Source organism: Peromyscus eremicus, chromosome 4, assembly GCF_949786415.1.
Source record: "Peromyscus eremicus chromosome 4, PerEre_H2_v1, whole genome shotgun sequence".
Lineage (NCBI taxonomy): Eukaryota > Metazoa > Chordata > Mammalia > Rodentia > Cricetidae > Peromyscus > Peromyscus eremicus.
This window is the reverse complement of record NC_081419.1, coordinates 40,384,680-40,403,674: the sequence shown is the minus strand read 5'-3', so window position 1 is coordinate 40,403,674 and position 18,995 is coordinate 40,384,680. Positions and strand designations below refer to the sequence as shown.

Genomic DNA, 18,995 nt, shown 5'->3' with positions numbered 1-18,995 from the left:
GAGAAAAGGTGCTGTACAGCTAATTGTAGAGTCTCCACTTGTCACTCTGTTTTCTCAGACAGAGTTAAAGGAGGACAAAGATTTCTACGCAGAAAGTGAGAAGACACTGTACTTTAGATCACTTTTCTCAAGAAGATAAACTGCTTCTTCTAAAAAATGTCCATAATGATACATGATTTTAAAACAAAAAGAAAAAAGACAAAATTACTTGAAAATAGTTATTTAGGGCTGGAGAGCTGGGTCAGTGGAAAAGCCCTTGTTGCTCCCCACCTCCCCCCCAACCCCCCGCCCTGGGACTTGGGTTTGATGCCCAGCATCCACATAGTGCTTCGTGATCCTCTCGAAGTACAATCCCAGGGCCTCAACCTCCCACTCCTGAACTCCAAGGGCACTAGGCACTAACATGATGTACATACATGCAGGCAAATAGTCATGCACATAAAATCAAAGTAAATGTAAAAAATGTCATTTAAAAAAACGAAAATAGTTACTTTTAAGGGCTGGGGAACATATCTCTGTGACAGAGCACTTGGCTAGCATCTGAGAGGCTCTGGATTCAATAGTCACACCACATGGAAAGAAAAGGTTTGAAGTAAATGATCATTCTTCAATCAGATTATTTTTACTTTCTAATTACTATTATACTAGTCCTTAGTTATGAGATTGTAATGGACAGATCCCATTTGCCACCTGACAAGTTAGAACCAAGCCATCAACCCTTCTTCTGACTATAAAGACTAGGTGGGGCCTGGGGCATGTAGGGCACAGTTTAACCCCAGCACCCAGGAACAGAGGCAGGCAGAGCTCTGTGAGTCCCAGGCCAGCCTAGGCCCCTGTCTCAAAACAAAAACCCTTAAGAAACATAAAAAAAGGTTAAAGATTCTAATGACAGAAAAGATAAAAAAGGACAATCTATCATTACATACTATCACCCTTTATGTCTTCATGTACTCAAGTAGACTGTTAAATAAGTCATTCACTCAATTTTTCTTACACAGTCCACCATTCTAGAAAAAAAAATTATATAAAAAGATACAAGAAAAGTGGGAACATGCTTGGCTGGTTAAATTAACAGTATTGCTTTGTTTTTCAAATGTAAAGCCACTGTCCAAGAGAATCATGAAATATATTTTCTAGGTCATATCTAAAATTTTCTTTTCAATAAAATTGAAAGTAACTTTAAAATATTAAGGTAAATTATGTAGTAAAGATAAATAATATTTTTTGAAACTTTGCCTGTGTGTTTCAGTTTTTAAAACTTTGGAAGCCACTCTCTAGTAGTAACTCTATCCTAGCTCATAACATTTGAATTTGAACTCCATTAAGAAGTCAGAGATTTCCGGGCAGTGGTGACACACGCCTTTAATCCCAGCACTCAGGAGGCAGATGCAGGCGGATCTCTGAGTTCAAGGGCAGCCTGGTCTAGAGAGTGAGTTCCAGGACAGCCACGACTATGCAGAGAAACCTTGTCTCGGAGAAAAAAAACTCAGAAATCCACAAATAGACCAATTCATTACAGCCGAAATGCATTTGAAAGATTTCCTTTTACAAATGAAAATAGTGTAGATCATCATAAAGTGTCTTTTTTGCAGCCAGGCATGGTGGTGCACACCTCTAACCCAAGAACCTGGGAAGTAAAGGGAGGCACATCTCTGTGAGTTCAAGACCAGCCTGATCTACACAGTGAATTCCAGGCCATTCAGAGCTATATAGTGAGATACTATCTCAAAACAACAATCAACAATAACAATACAATGTCTTACTTTGTGTTCACTGTTTCTACAGCTCACTAAGAAACAAATTTCCTTGAACTCTATATTTTGAAACCAATTTAATATAAGTAACTTATATTCTAAATTTCCATGGCATAGACTATAAATTTTCAGTTGTATTATATGAATATTTCCTTAACATGGTAAATTTTCACCAGCTTCTTACTCAAATGGAGATTAAACTGTGTACAAATTAAGCAATAATAAATGTAAAGGCTTCTGATCCTAATTTGGAGGAGTAATTATTTTCATAAATAAGAGTTGTTGATTGTTAAAGGGTATTGTAGGCTCTGGTAGGAGGGCATAGTAATTTCTAAGGCAAAAAATAAATAAATAAATAAAATGCATGTAGTACCAAAATCCTCACTCACTTTTCATGACCTTTTTTGTTATCATGCGTGTGTGTGTGTGTGTGTGTGTGTGTGTGTGTGTATACATCCCTTTTTATGACTATATAGAAAAAGGACTAATAATGATGTTCTTATTTTAAAAGATATATATGTATGTATATATAAGTATGTAAAATTGTATAGTCATGAAATCTCTTCCTTTTGGAAGAGATCTACTTCATATTGCTGCCTTAGAGGGGCTAAATTAGCACAAAGAAAAATTAATTTTAAAAATCCATTTTAATCCTCATTAAGAATAAAGAAAATGTGACCTTTATAATCAGAAGTTTCAAAGGAGGCCAAATAGGAAAAATGTAGACTATAAATTAAAATATCAGACCAAAAGAAAAATCATCAAGTAGGTGAAGACAATGAGTTGAAAAAGCACATGAAGAATAACACTTTAAAAATTATAGTCATTTGTCACCACTTGGAAACCAAGGAAGGACAGGATCAACAAGGATGGGGTTAAAGAGTACTGTGTAAGATTTTAAATCGCCCTTTCCTGAGACCTCCTGAGGCCCACCACCACCAGCCAATCCAACTGTCCTCAACAGAGCCGTAAAATAAATAAATAAAATAAATAAATAAATAAATAAATTTATTTAAATAAAACAAGAAGAGTACTGCCAGATATTCTTCTTTACTGTTATGCTTCCATATCACTCAGGACATGACTAGTAAATTTCCTTCTGGGAGACATATATGAGGCCATACACACTGAAAAGAAAACTTTAGAAACTTTTTTTAACAAATGGATGAATGAATGGTCAAGTAAGCAGAGCGAAGAAAGCCAGAAAAGAAAAGCTAGCAAGAGAAAGTAAAGGAGTTACAAAATCTATGATATCAAGTCACAAAAGGGCTAATTATGACTTAAAATAGCTAGGAGAATAAGACTATACGGTAACGAGGCCTTTGCCTTTAATTACGAGTGCACTGGTGAACACGTAAGAAAGATTGTAGTAGTGTCCACACAAATGAGGAAGCTGAACTGAAAAAGATCAAAGAAAGCATTGACAGATGAATCCTAAGTACAAAAGAGATCAGGGATAAATGCAGTGGCTCACATAGCTAAAGAGGTTCTATATAAAAAGAATCCAAACCAGTAACAGACAAAAACATTAGATAGTACTTTCACGAATACAAAGAGAAACCAGAACATAGAAAAGTGAATATACTGATGAAATGAATATACAAGTATATAGAGGAAAAAGCATATTTTTTAAGAATAGGAGGGGTTAAATAAAAGGACATAAACCATCTAATATTTGTCCCCATACCTTAAAATTGCTTTGGGGGAAAGTGTAAAAGTTCTAACCTTAAATAAGCAAACTGATGAGTCAGGACAGAGTTTATAAAGACTCAGGTTGAGGGTGGTAGCAAAAGAAAAAAAGAGTAGGATCCAGAAAGAGCTGTTGGCAAGAGCTGCAGCAAGGGCCAACCAGTGTCAGAGAGAGCAGAGGTGAGGGGGGAGGGACACGTCTGCTGAGGAAGAAGTCAGAATGTTTCTTTGACTTTCTCCACAGGAACAAAGCAGAATGTGAGCATAAATTAAGAGAATGAATGCCAAAGGTGAATGAGCTGTAACAATTATTAACAATGCAGTCATTTTAAGAAATAGCAAATTAAGACAGAGGTAGAAAAAGATTTTATTTGAATAAAATATGTTGCATTCCATGTTAAGTAAACCATGAAAGGATAAATTCTCATAGTTTTTGTTTTCTCAAAAGAAAGGTTCTGAGTAGTAAACATTGCTATTATTTGGCAAAACTATATCCAAACTTATAATTTTTTATTCAAAACCACAAGAAGTTATAAAAACACAAGCCACTTTGGAAACACTTTAATTAGAAATACTGCTTTGTCTTCCATAAATTCCCAATCGAGCAAGACATTTGAAATAACAGAAATATACATGATAACTGAACATTCTCAAAAAAACGATTGTGCTAATTACAGATGGCCTAAACTTAATCTACATAAGGCCCATGTATATTTTATTCATTGAAGTTCACGAATATTAAGCTACTGTATATATGGTAGACTCATATTATAAACAGAGAAATGAAATTTGGAATTTCATAAAGTAGTCCATAACTAACAGTATTACAAAGAGGGACAGGTGACTTTACTAATTCATACTGCAGATGCAATCAAGAAAATATTATCTCCTGTGCAGAGCAAGAAATTCTGGAACTCTAGAAAGAATAACTTTTGTTGATAGAAGATTGCAAATGTCTGAATGTTCATGCGTATGCTTATCATAGTGAAAGAAGCTATTTAAAAAGCACAACTCAAATCTACCTGAGATAGTGGGGTTCCTATAAACTTCCCGAGGCAGATTTGCATGTGCCCACAATGACGTGCCCTATGCAGCGTGCAGCGCAGTGCAGTGTGCAGCGCAGTGCAGCGCTCTACTTGTTTGCGATGGTTTTATTTTCCGACTAGTTTTTATCACACTTGGCAGGAACAAGGGAACATGTGCTTTGCTAAATTTGAACTTTTAAGATGAAACTGAATTAACTGAGAACCAAAAAATTGCTTCTGAATTTTTCTAAGATTGAAAATGCCTTTCTTTCGTGGTAGGAAGGGCAAAATAAATGACAAGCACATCCTGAAAGTTCAGATGTGCGTTAGGAAGGCCCTGTAGTTTCAGAACAGCATGGTTGGCTTTTTCCTTTTTTCAGACACCTGAGTGTCAAGACTGGACTGAAACAGCTCTTCCACCCATACAGTACACTTTTTCTAGCAGAAGGAGTATACTAAGCCTAAACTGATAATATAAATAATAAATCTGATATAAGCAAGATTTATTTTCCAACCAGAAAGTTTAATTAATTTACCATTTCTTGAAACTTAGTATCTAACCATCAAAATCCAGATCCAACTGTTACCCTGAAACTTAATCCTGTACTTTTCCCCCTAATGACATTAACTATACTGGCTACAACAGTCAGAAGCATCTCTTCAGAGAAGCCTTTCCATCCTGCTCTCCATCAGCCTCCTCCTAAGAAAGGGTACCATGATACAAAGTACAAATGCCTCTCTGTACACACAATGAAAGCTCTACCATGCAGATAATTTTGAAGACTTGAAAGCCAAAACAATTTTAAAACAAAAACTGAAGCAGAAATTGCAGGATATGTTTAGAAGGATTCTAGTGACAAGTAATAGGCCAAACAACCGGGAAGAATCAGCTTGTGGCACAGCCTCATTGGACTAATAATGTCACAGTTATTTATTAAATTAAATATTACCAGCAAGGGTCTTTTAAATGCCATGTTCCTAATACTAGATTATATATTTATTTCAGAGTTAGCATAGTAAGAAGGGGAGCTATCAGTAGAAGGTCTATTAAGCTATGCTTTCCACCCCCCCCCCATTGGATTAATGGAACTATTCAAATCAAATTTTTCACGCCAAGCCTTGAACACCACTGTAAACCATACTGTGGGTGTAAAATACACGCAAGGCAGATATAATCAGCTCAGATGAGACCGGTGACTTGTACACCATCAAGTTTACTTCATTGTGAACGCAGTGGGGGTTTCTTTCAAGTGTGACAGCCTAATACACAAGGCAAAGAAGGAAAACAGAAAGACACACAACTCTCAGAACTGTTGGTCTAAACTATGTATAATGCAATTGCTGAACTCTTGCCTGTTTGTCTTCTCAGAGAGACTCACATCCTCTTGATCTGGGAAAAGAAAATCTAACTTCAGTGACACAGAAGATTTGAAGGGCTTAAAAGGTCTCAACTACCTTTAAAAGTGCTCATTTCATATTAGGCTACAATAGTACTCATTCAAATATTAAAATTAGCCACACACTCGCTGCCATACTAAATCAAATATTTTAAAAACTGAATTGAGTGCTCTTCATACCTAAGCTTATCTACTGTTGCTGTTTCTTTCGAGGGAATCTAGACGTTTGTTTTAACATAGGTCCTACTTTTTTTTTCTGCCCCTTGTCCAAAATGACTGTGACTGACTACTCAGACACAACCCTTGAGACCAAGATGAATGTTTTTATAAAACTGCTTATGAACATACCTTGTCTGACTATTACTTGTTTTAAACTTTTTTAAGAATGTATATGGCCTCCCTTTAGTAAAGCTTTGTTCCTAGCCGGTATTCTAAACGGAAAATAAAATATCCTCTAAAACTTCAGTGCTAAAAGGATAAATAGCATCAACCCCCAAAACAGCTGAGTAGTCACCAAAGAACTATGAACAGTTGGATCTGTAAGAAAATACAACTTCAGGATATAAGGCTATTAAGTTCTCCATAGGCCCTAACTTCCTCATTGCTAACAGCTCCCGTCATTTCAGTTTTAAAAATCGGGAACAATATAATACGATTGGTGAAATAAATGGGTCTGGGAGCTCCCGCTGATACTTAAAAAATAAATTAATTAATTAACAAAATGCTGCTGCGAGCGGCCCTGAAGGCTATTTACTGAGTGCTGAGGCCTGGCTTTGCGGCAGGGGGCAGGAAAGCCTGAGGCCGGAGCCTGACTCCGAAGGCCTGCGCTCCCTGTCTGCCCTCAGCCCACTGGCCTGCACGTGGAGGCCCAGGCCGAGCGGCTCGCACCAGGCCTCACTTAGGCCTGGGCTCCGTGCGAGCCAGCCGGGGGCAGGCCGAGCCTGGGTCCCGCCGCTCCCGCAGGCCAGGCGCGGGAAGGCATCGGGCTGAGGCGGGCAGGTTAGGCCTCCGGACGGCGGCGCCTGCAGGGCCCAGCAGCAGCAGCAGCAGCAGCAGCAGCAGCAGCAGCAGCAGCAGCAGCAGCAGCAGCAGCAGCCGGCCCTCGACGGCCTGTGCAGGGGGGCCCAGAGGCTGGAGCCCCGCAGGACGGCGGGCGCGGGTGGCCAGGGGCGGGAAGCGGGCGAAGGGAGCCCAGGGTGGCGCGCTCTGCCCTGGGGGGGGGGGGCTGCGAGGGCAGGGAGGGGTCGCCAGGCCTCTGCGTCCTCCGGGAGAGCGGCCTGGGGCGGGCGGGCGGGCACGTGGAGGCCCCGGCAGGACCTCCCGGGGCCAAACTGGCCTCCGCTCCGCCCAGCCCGGCTCGGGCTGCCAGGGGACCAGAAAGCACACAGCCGCCGCCGCCGCCGCCGCGAGGAGCGCCGAGAGGAGGAGCGCGTGGCTGCAGATTTTACCTCACGCTGACTCAGTCCACACAGCAGATGGCGGAGCTGCGAGGGAAACGACCTCCCCAGTGTTTTTTTGAAGCTTGCTAAGAGCAGCGAAAGCGCGGCTTTGGGCACGAGGCGCTCCGTTCCTGCGAAAGCTCTCCCCGGGTTCTAAAGGCTTCGCTGACGGACGCACTTGACACCACTTCCCGGGGCCTCCGACCCGGGACCCGGGCCTGGGAGGAGGCGGGCGGGCGGGCGGCGCGCTCCCGCGAGCGGGCCTCGGGTCCGAGTGTGCTCGCACAGCCCGCGGCCTCGCGCCCCGGAGCCCTGGCCCCCCAACCCCGGGAGCGGGCGAGCGGGCGGGCGCTGCGTCCACGCGGCCCGGGGCTGCACGTGCTGCGGCTGGGCCGGGGCAGGCGGGCCGGGCTCAGAGCGCAGCCCCGGGTGGGTGCATGGCCGCGGGAACACACTGCTCCACTCCTCTCCCAACACACACACCGGGTTTGGTACTCGGGGTCGTCGCCTTTACTTCGTAGGTGAGGAGAGGGGAAAGGAAAAACAAAGGACAATCAGTCATCGTTTTTTTTCTTGTTTGTTTGTTGTTTTTTTTTCCCCTCTCTCTCTCTCTCCCTCTCCGTGGCACGCAAGACTCCACGGAACGCCGTCTAGCGGCGGGATTATCCAGGGAAGGGAAATCAGTGCAATCTCCCCCTCGACTTTTCTTTTTAATTGGACTTTTGAAGCCTCTTTGCATCTGTCACACCACCAAGGGGACACGGGACAAACTCTAGGTGCTGATAAATTTACTTCTGCCACCCCAGGCCAACTCAGACCAAAGGAGAAGGTTGAACCATGCGCCTGCCCCTTTCCGGAGTCACCTGTCCTTGGAGACAAAAGTGTAGAAGTCGCCTCTATGAGGTAAAGACGGACTGGCAAACTTGCACATGAAATTCCTCGTCGCCATTTGTTCTCAAGGGTGGGGACCTGGCCTGGGGAAAACTGCGGCGAGGATTCCACTATAGAAGAGAGAGTAGACGCCCCCAGGCAAGACCCCTCACTACCTAGGCCCTCTCCAAAGCAAGTTTTTAACTCAGTCCTTAAAATCCACCCTTCCACGAGTTGGTTCTGCGGGTCTTTTGCCACCCCACCGGGAAGAATACCTGAAGCCACTCTCTCTAGAACTGCAGGCCCTTCGGGTGTTGGCGTTTATAAAGATTCGCCAATCACCTCCAAGGTCTCTTTGTAAAGCCAACTTTCTCGGCGGCGCCGCACTCAACAGTTTGTCTTGACTTGCTTTAAATTGCGCCCAGCTCTCACCTAATGCCTCACAGGCTGCTGTGTGAAATTTAAAGGGATTCTTAACTCATCTAAAGACCCTCCTTTTCCTGTCACTTCAACTTCGGAGAGAAGCAGAGCTAGGAGAAAGAAGGTGCGCATATTTTCCTAGAAAAAAAAAATACAGCAGTAAAGAAAACTACACTCAGAGAATTAAATAATTGTAAATAAGAAAAAACAGCCCTTAGTGGTGCTACCAAACAAGATTAAGGGGATGTAGGGGGTGGCTACTATTAAACTCCCAGAGCAGAGAGAAGGGGGCTAGTCTTGCTTAACCCTTCAAAGCCATAACCTAGAATAAGTTTTTGCAAACTGTAAACTGCTCTCAAACACCATAGTTAGCGTTTTACCAGGTTTATTTTACTTGTTATACACAGACGATACAAACGAGCAGAAAACAAAACGATTCTCAGTGGAGTGTGTACTTGTATAAATTATTCAATTCACAGACAAAACAAAACAAATATAAAAATCACAACATTTGATTTACAGAAGAGCCAAAGTATACACACGTTTAGACCCTGAATTCCTATTAGGAAAAATCCCCCATGGACTGGAATCTAGATTGAATATTGTGTATGATGCATATTTCACATGGATTTTAAAGTACAAAAAAGTATAAGTTTGCTACACAACATTAGAAATCCTACTAATCTATTTCCAGGGGGATTAATGCTCCTTATCAAATATAACAAGACTTGGGGGGATCAGTCTTACTTGCAATAATGCTAGTGTTTTCCCAAGAAAGTCCAATTTCAGCTGTCTCTAAGTGGTGGGGGGAATCGCTTTCAAAACTAAAATGCAGTAAAATATACAACTCACACGGTTCATCTTCACTAGACTACACTATAGTTACCAACAAGTCAGTCATCTATATCATTAGATTATTCATTACAAAGATTTACAGCATAGAAAGGTGGAGTGGGGACTGAAAAGATATTCAGAAACAGTTTGTCAGCATATTTGGCACCTGCACAGACCAGTAATGGATTTGGCACTTTGGGGAAAAACAAATAAGGCAAAATAATATTGCTGATGTGGAGCTATTCCATTTAGAAGGGGGGGGGGGACAGACAACTCCAGTTAACCCTGCTTCGCAGGCAGGTATCATGCCACTTGACTTGCCTAGGAGCGGACAACTGGCTTTTACAGGTGTCAGGTGGGTTCTCCTTAGCTGTGCTGTGTGCACCGGGGCACACAGTGGTTATAGCATGCAATGAACTGAGAAGTGAGAGAGCCATCATTATGGAGTGCCTCGTGTTTCCAGAGCCTCTTAGACTATCTTTAATATCTCACAAGAAAACAAAGAGGGGGGTGGGGAGAGAAAGAAAGAATGGAAGGAGAAAAAAAAGAGGAATAAAAAGTTAAGCATGAACTGGTTTTGTGCCTTGACAATGAGAATAAAAACTAGCCATTCGTTACAATAAATTAACACTATGTACAGTCATTTCACAGGCTTTGTTCTACTAAAATTATGAACATCCCTACCATCCATCCATCCATCCATCCATCCATCCATCCATCATCCACTCGGGTATAAGAAAGGACGCGCTGGGTGGGTGCAGGTTCTAGAGTCAACATCCTATGGTTAATAGGGAGGCCAAGACAAGGCGGGTCGGGATCGCTGCGGCCTGACAGGACTGCCCAGGTCTCCTAAAGTTGAAGAGTTTCATTCCAAGAGAAAGGAGAAGGTGAGGGGTGGGGGGGGGGGACAGAAAAAAAGAAAAGGAAAAAAAAAAAAGACGGGGAGGATCATAACTTCCCAGAAGAAAAGTTGGAAAACCACAAGTTTCACAGCCCAGGTTCAAGGTCGGTGCGCTAACTGCAGAGCTGGCTGTGGCAGAAAAGAAAAGAGCAGAGTTAAAAAAAAAATCATCACGGGAGACCTGCACTTTTCCCCTCGCAGACGGTCATCGAGGGTCAGGTGAAAGAGCGAGTGCGCAAGAGCGGGCCTGGGGAGGAGGACGTGGGGGGCAGAGCAGAGGGGCCTTGGGGGGGCGTGGGGAGGGCTAGGGGGGCGCGGGGCGCGGGCCGGGCGGCCTAGCTGTGCGAGTAGAAGCCGTAGTAGCCGCCTATGTCCTTGGCGCAGTTCTTCTCGCAGTCCCGCTGGGCCAGCACCTCGCTCTTGAGCGGGGACGAGCTCTCGGACACCGGCGTGTCGGCGGGCGAGATCCGCCTCCGCTTGGCCTGCTCGTAAATGCCCGAGTCGCTCGAGTCGATGGACTTGATGGAGGAGGGCGTCTCGATCCAGCTGGAGTCGGACAGGTCCTTGGGCTTGGCGTCCTCGGCGTTGGCGGCGGCGGCGGCGGGCGCCAGGGGCGAGCGCTCGGCCGCCAGGCCCTCGGCCTCCTCGCCCAGGTAGGGGTTGGCGCCGGCCATGCGCGCGGCGGCCGCGGCGCTGTTGGGCCAGCAGGGCAGCACGGAGCCGGACTTGGCGCCGCAGTACTGCGGGGGGCTGCGCGCGCCCCAGCCCGAGGGGTCGGCGTAGTAGCCGAGCGGGCGGCCCGTGCAGCCCGCGGCCTGCAGCGGCAGCGCCTTGACGCCGGCCGCCGCGTACGACAGCAGCGTGGCCGCGTTGCCCGCGAAGTCCGTGGCCGTGTCGTAGGCCGAGGCGGCGAAGTCCAGCCGGTTGTTGGCCGGCGTCACGAACCAGCGCTGCGGCGACGGCGCGCCCGGGTCCTCGGCCTGCTGCGGGGACAGCAGCCCGTTGGTGTGCGGCACGCTGCGGTCCGTCCCCGGGCCCGGGCCCGCGCCGGCGCCCGGGTGGAAGCGGGCCTTGGCGTAGTTGCTCACGAACTGGTCCTGCAGGAAAGAGCCGGCCATGGCGTAGCGGGCGCCGGGCACGATCTGCGAGCGCGGAGAGTCGTTGGGCGAGGGGGTCAGGCGGTCCATGTCGCAGCCCGTGTAGATCCTGAGGGGAAGGGAGAAAGAGAGGAGAACCGAGGGGTGGCGCGGAGGTCCCTAAAGTAGGGTCCTGGAGGGAAAGCCACCTCTAGTCTTGCCCACCCCGCACACGGCACACCGTCCGTCTGGAAGTTGCGCTTGACACACAGGGTGCAGACAGCGGAAGATCACAGACCCGCACCCTCCCTACCCCACGATGGAACCGTCACAGTTGCCCTGCTGGAACCTGAGCCGGACACAAAGCAGAGTGAGGGTCTTCCATCTTCCCGCTAAGTGCACGGGGACCAAGAGGGGGCCTCAACCCACTGATCCAGCGTTGTGCTCACAGTATGACAGTTATCCAGGCACCGAGGTGCTATTTGCCCGTTGGGCCTTTCCTCTCTGGTGAATTTCTGAGTGAAATTTCTAAACAAGTGGCCTACTCTCTCCACCCTTTTAAGACCTCCTGTGTCCATTGAGTTGTTCAGACGATTCCTTTTCTTTTTCTAGGCAGCTTAAGAAATCTCCAGAGGGGAAAACCGCGTAGGGAGAGTGGGGACGGACATGTCCAGGTAATAACGTCTAAGGCTGACTTTCACCCACCTCAGCGCCCCAGAGGATTTGCCACTGGAATCCTCTAAGGTACTTTTGTCTGCTGCCTCCCCCTATGTACGCCCTTTTTAACTCGAAATTCTACCAATGCAAGGGAAAAAAAATAGAAATTACTATTTGGAAGCAACACTCATTCATCAATAAAATTCTTTAGGAAAAAAAAAGGTGTACTTTAGTCTTCTCTACCCAGCTTTTAGTCCATTACTAAAAAGCAAAAGAGGAGGAGAAAGACCCTTTGGGGGAAACTTACAGTTAACACCTTCCTCCAAGCAACTAACCCTGCCTTCCAGAGCTTAGATGTGCTTGGCCGGGCACATGGGAATTATTTACATAAGCACAGGTAGATTTCTTTAGCCCACACCAATTCTCTTGGGAACTATTACTCCACCTTCCCGATGAGGAAACCGAGGCAAAGGAAAGTTAGAGAACTTGCCCAATAATCAAGAGAGATTGTGTGTGCGGGAATTGTGTTAGATAAAATAAAGATTAACTCTAGGCCCTAGGCCTAGGTGATCTCATTAGAACTGAAGTTGGATGATGGTGTGTTTCTTCATACACATACAAACATACCTCACTGTGTATTTAGCTCACACATAAGTGTTTGCATCTTTAGTCGACACACTGTTTTTGAAGGGGTGCCTCAGTATTGTCAGATCTTAATCCTATGGGGAGAAAACTCCTCCGGGTGTGGCCAAGCAACCTTCTAGGATCCTTTGAACTCTCATACCCCACCCCACCCCGTTGCTCTCTAATCAAACCAGGCCCAGATTACTAACCTTAAAGAGGAGAGTGTTAAATCTACTCAACTCCCTCTCATCCCCCAGAAACCCAGGGATTACTTTTTATAACGGATAAGATTTCTACAACACACTTGCAGTTTCAGAAAGGGAGGCCTTGTCCGACAGAAGGCAGCCAGAGCACAGGCTGATGAGTTACTATGGCTGCTCCGGTGCATTCTGTTTACTAAATAAATAAATAAATAATCCCCTCCTGAAATTTAATTCCAGCTTCATTTTTTTTTTTTAAGTGGAGGGAGGCAGGAAGGGGACATAATTAGCAAGGTACAAATGTCTTCTGTTTGCCACCACAATATTCTTTAAAAGAAAAAAAAAGCAATCTGAAAAAGATACAGTTTAGATGCCCATCCAGGTCTCAAACACTTGGGATTACTGAATTGATTTGTGCAAAATAAATGCTTATGAACAGATGTTAACAGAATTAAAAGCTCAAAAATCTATACAACTCTCTTCCAACATCCCTAGTCTCTTGGGCCACATTCTTTCCACTGTATTGGGCCCAACTTTTTTCATTTCTTGAGACCTGAAGCAGTTTTATTCTAGAGAATCATATTCACAATTTTGGGGGACTGCTTTGAATTGCTTTTGGGGGACACATAAGAAAGTTAGAGCCAGTAGATATCAATGACTTTCCCACTTGTTATAAAAACATTGAAAGGAGAGATGATGTCTGGAGGTTGGGGCAAAGGAGCTCCTGTCTCTTCCTCCACACATTTGATCTGTTCCCAGTCAAAGACAACACTCTAGCTCTATCCCAAAGCCAGGAGATTAAAGTGCATATTTCCCTTTATCTTTTAGAGTCAGGGGGAAAAGTAGGCGAATCACCCAATCCCACTTTACATTTTGCTATATAACACTGTCTGAAAACTCTTAGGTGCTATAGTCCCTGAGTGAGAATTCCAGAACAAATGTAGAAAGAATTCAGTCTGTGCCTACTGCTGCCCCAGACGACAGCCTTGCTCTGAGAAAGGCCTAGAGATAGGTAAGGGGAGCCTGAAGAAAGGGAACCAGCACATTCAATTAAACCATAGATGCCCAAAGTAAGAGGAGACATTTTTCTTCTGCAGCTTATAAATAAGATGCAACCACATCTCAGTGCTACCCAGAGCCTGTAATGACTGCAAGTTAAGTTCCGCTCATAAACTCGCCTGGCGAATGCACATTTTCATTCAGTCCATAGTAAACTTCACAGGAAATGCTCTCACACAAAACTTGGAAATGAGTAAATAAAAGTCACACATGCCAAGGAGACTGTAACGACTGCCAGAGCCACACACACTTTCAGTCAGAATTGCCCCGGTTCAGACACAGCCTATCTGAGGTGAGCGTCTGCAGCCACACACATACACAGCATGCACTGAGGAGAACCAGGGCAGCTGCCGCCGCCGCTGCCACCACCAGCCAGCCAACCCCAGGGGCGGCCAGTAACTTTGGAATTTGAAAGAAAGCTAAAAATAAGTAAAGAAAACTTTTGACCAAAATCACACAAATAGCAAACCACAAGGTCACCAGAGAAGGAACCAATATGATAGAGGAAGGGGAAATCTCCAACCATTTTCTCACACACTTGACTTTGAAAATCCTTCAACACAGCAATCGACCCTTAAGCTAGTGGCCAGTTCAACAGCTATCTGAGAAGGAACATGGAAAACTACTTACGTGTCATAATTATCTCGAAATCCTTTTGCAAAGGGGTTGTGGTCTATTTTTAGTTGTGTAATCTGAGAAAAGAGAAGAAACAGTGATTGTGGTCTCTCTCCCCTTCTGCATGGGAAGGTTGCGTGTTTGAGACTATGTTACCTGTCCTTGACAGGGGCTTGGGTCTACTGAGTCATCAATGAGCCAAGGTACTTTAGCAAAACTTTGAGAGACTAGCAGGAGAGGAAAAGCAAGAAGTATTGGGAAAGTTCCGAGAACCGGCTTAAAATGGGTAACGCCGACTAGCACTTCGGTTAGCTCTCCTGTGTGCTAGAAGTTGGTTCAAATAGTCATTGAAAAAATACTGATTACATGCAATGCACTACTACTACAAAAGTGCTTAATATCTTTAACTCTTCAGTGTTTTCAAGAGTTTAAAACACAGGTATATATTTTTTAAATGAGCCAATTCTGACTCTCAATTAAAAAAAGAAAGAAAGAAAGAAAGCCCTGTAAACTGCATCTTAAAGTTGGGTTGATTTGAAATAATTATTTCACTTCTGATAGTTTTACTTACATGACCAAACACACAACTTCTATACTCCTAGAGTCACATCAGCTACTAAAATCAGTTTTTGCAAACATGTAAATACTTCGAAAGTTCTAGTTTGTGCTAGCAGACTCCATTAGTCCCTGTAATTTGATTTAATTGGCGTTTTCTCATTGCATATCTACGAATATGTACGTACTCTCCTTCCTGTTTGGAACTCTCAGAACAGTAATAATCTTCTTCTTTTAGCCACCAGTTCTGAGATTTTAGAAACATTTTATTTTAGATTTCATAGCTTGCTAATAAAATGCACGGGGTAGATCTGCCTATCTCCTGAAAGGGAGATTTTTGAAAGGAAGAAAGCGCACGTTTTATCGTTCTAGTTTAAGGACCAAACTAAAGCTCCAAAAGGATCGGTCCTAGAAATCATGGCCACCGCTGGGGGGTGGAGGTGGGAGGGTAGCCGGGCTGCAAGCTCACAGGCAGAGCTTCCCCACCCGCTAGCTGTTTGGGGGAAGGGCCTGGCCGGCCTCTAGCACTATTCTAAATGATGCTGTACGGCCAGCTGTGGCCAAGGCTAGTCTGCAGAGTGATGAAAGACTGGAGGGTAAGGGGTGCCACTTGCCCGAGCCCAGCCCCGAGCCTCCTTACATCGGTGTTCTGGTAGGCGGTGACAGCGATGAACTGAGTCTCCGGGAAAGTGAACGTCTGGACACGGCCAGGCTGGCTGGTGTCCTCGGTACCGTCCTCGTTCACTTCTACCACGTGCAGACGGGGCTGGTACTTGTGAAGGGACTGTAAAACCACCATCTGTCCGGGGAAGAGAAAGGAGAGCTCTTTTGAACGCCTGCCTGTTCGCACCAGCCCCAGGGCTCGCTCTGCGCCGGGCTGGACCAGCTGGAGCCCGCTGCCCCAGACTGGTTTATGGGACTCGCCTCCCGGTGACTGGGTGGCCAGCACACACCGCCCGAACCTCTGAGAGCCAAGATCCTCTGGGCACTGGGGAAGCCAGAATGCCAACCACCAGTCCCTTCCCCTAGTCCTCCTTAGAAGAGGAACAAAGATTTTTTCATAACCTACAAATCTCAAATCTTGTTCGTTTATTTTTTCAAAATGAATCAGTATTTGTGTTTGGAAAGGCGAATTCCAGAACGAGGTCGGGCGGAAGGCAAAGAAAGCAACTTAATGGATTAAATATAATTTTGGGAGGTAGAAATTATTTTCGAAGTCTTCACTGATGGAAACAAATCCTACCCAGTTTTTCGTGTTGCTGTAAACTAAAGAAGGGTGTGTGTGTGTGTGTGTGTGTGTGTGTGTGTGTGTGTGTGTGTGAGAGAGAGAGAGAGAGAGAGAGAGAGAGAGAGAGAGAGAGAGAGAGACTGACCTGCCCATTGTTGTTGGATGCTCCCTTGTTGTTGGTTAGTTTTAATTTTCCAAAAGAGATTTCTTGCCGCATCCAATGAGCCCCAGTGTTGGGGGAATCCGGATGCATATAGACCCGGTTTCCTTGATTAAAAAAAAATAGCTTGTTTACATATGCTCTGGGCACTGCCCAGTCCCAACTCCTTAGCACATGAAACACACACACACACACACACACACACACACACACACACACACACACACACGCCACGCACACCCCTTACTACAAAGTGAAGCCCATTAGCTGTTTCTTTGGGGGGGACATACTTTCTCCTATTAACTGGGGATTATAAAAATAGGTTTACTGTCCAGTCCCAACTCTGTACCACATAACACACACACACACACACACACACACACACACACACACACACACACCTTCACTGTGAGGACCATTAGCTGGGCTTTTTTTTTTAAGCCGCGATTTCTTCCCATTAAGTGGGAATGATTAAAATAGCTTTTGCATAATCCTCCCCTTTCTTGCTGTTCAGTCTGTCCCCCTGTCCCTCTCTTCTTTAGGAAGTCATTGGCCGATCGTTTTAAAAGTCGCTCGAGCCAGTCCACAAAGGCTTTAATTAATCATTCTCACCTAAATAAGTGTCAAGAAAACGTGTTAATTGGAAGGACTTGCCTTGCACATTGGTGTCCGCTTTGCCACAAGGAACCCATTTGCCTCCTTGAAACCTCCAGTGATTGGGATCCGCCAAAATCACATCCACAAAAATATTGTAATGAGCGGTGGGATCGAGACCAGAAATGTTAAAACTCAAAAAGGGAAACATGCGCCTGTTTAAATTAAGAAGGGAGATAAAACAAAGAAAAAAAAAAGAAAATAAATGTTAGAGATTAAATGCAAGAAGCGGGGCGCCAGATAGCCCAGCAAAACTTGTCCTCTCAGTGTGTCTGAACGAATATTTGCTGATCTAGAAAAGGGTTAGTAGGAGACAGGAAGACGCAAGGCCGAAGTCGGGGAGAGAGCAGCGGATGCTCTGCAGGTATCAGTGCTGGGGTGAAGAGCGGGGTTGGCGACCTGCTTCTCCACCTGTCGGCACAGGCCAGCCTTGACGAGTTGCTCTAACGCCTGGCAGCGGCCGCGGCTCCTGTCTTGCTCCAGCCACTGACTGGCTCTCCGACCGCACTGGTACAGCAGGCTCCCCGCCACCAACATCACCACGGTGGTTATTATCCCTGCCACTTTCCCCTTTTCCAAAACCTGCCAACTCCAGGGCGCACCCGAGCGCCTTTCCACTCCGTTCCCCGACCCCACATCGTCGCTGCCCGGCGGTCACAACTTGGGTGCTCCCGCCCAGGGTCACGCCTGGAACAGCGGCCGCCAAGAAAGTAGCATTACCTTCCCTGTTTAGTGATGATCATCTCCGTTTGATGCCGATGAAATTTCAGCCAAAGTGGCCTGTTGCACAGGTATACCTGCGCCTTGCCCGGCACCAACCCGGGCTGGGTGGAGGAGAACTGGTAGAACGGAGCTCCTTGGTAGGAGTGGCCGTACTGCTGTGGGTAGGGGTAGCCGGCCGTGGGGTAGCCTTGCGGCGAGGAGTTGGACAGCAGGCTGTTGTAAGCTCCGTTGGTGATAACCGGGTGGTGGGCCATGTAGCGACTGGGGCTGCCGATGGAGAAGGCGGGATGCGCCGGTCCGTGCTGGCCCGGGTACGGAAACATGGCACTGGGAGCAGTGGCCGCAGACTGTGGCTGGCTGGACTGAGAGAGGAGGTAACGATCTGCAGCAGAGCCATCGAAACTGTGACGAAGCTCAGAGACCCCGTCCAAGACAGGAGAGAGTTTACTTCTCTGGACGTCCCCTGGTGAGTCCTTGGAGTCAGGAAAATTGTCTGTATCTGACTGATTCGTCATCCCCCTGGTAATTTTTTTCAAAGGTGAACTTCTCTCCAGGTTGTCAGTGGTCGAGATAATGGGATGATCGTGCAAGACAAGCTCAGATCCGCCCGAATGTGGGTAGCTGCTGCTCACATTGAGAAATTTCTTGGAGAGCATGATAGAAGGAGAGAGGCAGTGCTCCAGCTGCATAGCTCTAGAACCTGAATGCTCGCCCTCCCGTCCCTGGTTTTTAAAGTCCTGTTTATCATAAACTAGGAATCCACAGACCCCTCACTAGACAGAAAGCACTTCAACCAGCAAATGCTTCTCAAAGGTTTGATTTACTTTTTTTTTTCCCTGGGAGAAGAGATTGGCCAATTGACACTATGCAGCAATCAGAAAAGGCTCACTTTTGATCTCGCTGCTTATGCAGCCGATGAAACGGCTCCTGCCATTGGTTAGCTGCTGACAGTAATTTAATTAGATAGACATTAATTAGGATAATCACCTGGCTCCTGGTCGCGACGATCATGGCAAATTGAAGGGGATGATTTTATTGTTGGCTTGGGGGGTGGGGGGAAGTGTGTTGGTTTACGTGAGCTCTGTTATGTCACCTTTAAGCTTTGTGACCACTGC

The 18,995-nt window shown here is 45.8% G+C and overlaps 1 protein-coding gene across 2 annotated transcripts; it reads right to left on the bottom strand.

The window, feature by feature from the left end:
* Positions 1–10,601: 10,601 nt before the first annotated feature.
* Positions 10,602–18,929, bottom strand: Tbr1 (T-box brain transcription factor 1). 2 transcript variants are annotated; one of them, XM_059260552.1, is made up of 6 exons: positions 18,868–18,929; positions 17,158–17,312; positions 16,489–16,610; positions 15,756–15,914; positions 14,576–14,637; positions 10,602–11,535 (listed from the first exon to the last, which is right to left on the bottom strand). In XM_059260552.1, the coding sequence occupies exons 2-6, from the start codon at positions 17,306–17,308 to the stop codon at positions 10,665–10,667; spliced, it is 1,365 nt and encodes a 454-aa protein (XP_059116535.1). In that variant the 5' UTR covers positions 17,309–17,312; positions 18,868–18,929; the 3' UTR covers positions 10,602–10,664. The 2 variants fall into 2 exon arrangements, with proteins under 2 accessions (XP_059116535.1, XP_059116534.1); XM_059260551.1 differs by having other exon boundaries at positions 17,878–18,923.
* Between the last annotated feature and the right edge of the window lie 66 nt (positions 18,930–18,995).

Excerpts from the sequence above, each read along its gene's own strand:
- Tbr1 (XM_059260551.1), bottom strand. The coding sequence starts at position 18,569 with ATGCAGCTGGAGCACTGCCTCTCTCCTTCTATCATGCTCTCCAAGAAA. Across the intron at positions 17,313-17,877 it reads ATCATCACTAAACAGGGAAG|GCGCATGTTTCCCTTTTTGA; the intron begins GTAATGCTACTT and ends TAATTTAAACAG. Across the intron at positions 11,536-14,575 it reads TTTCGAGATAATTATGACAC|GATCTACACGGGCTGCGACA; the intron begins GTAAGTAGTTTT and ends CCTTCCCCTCAG.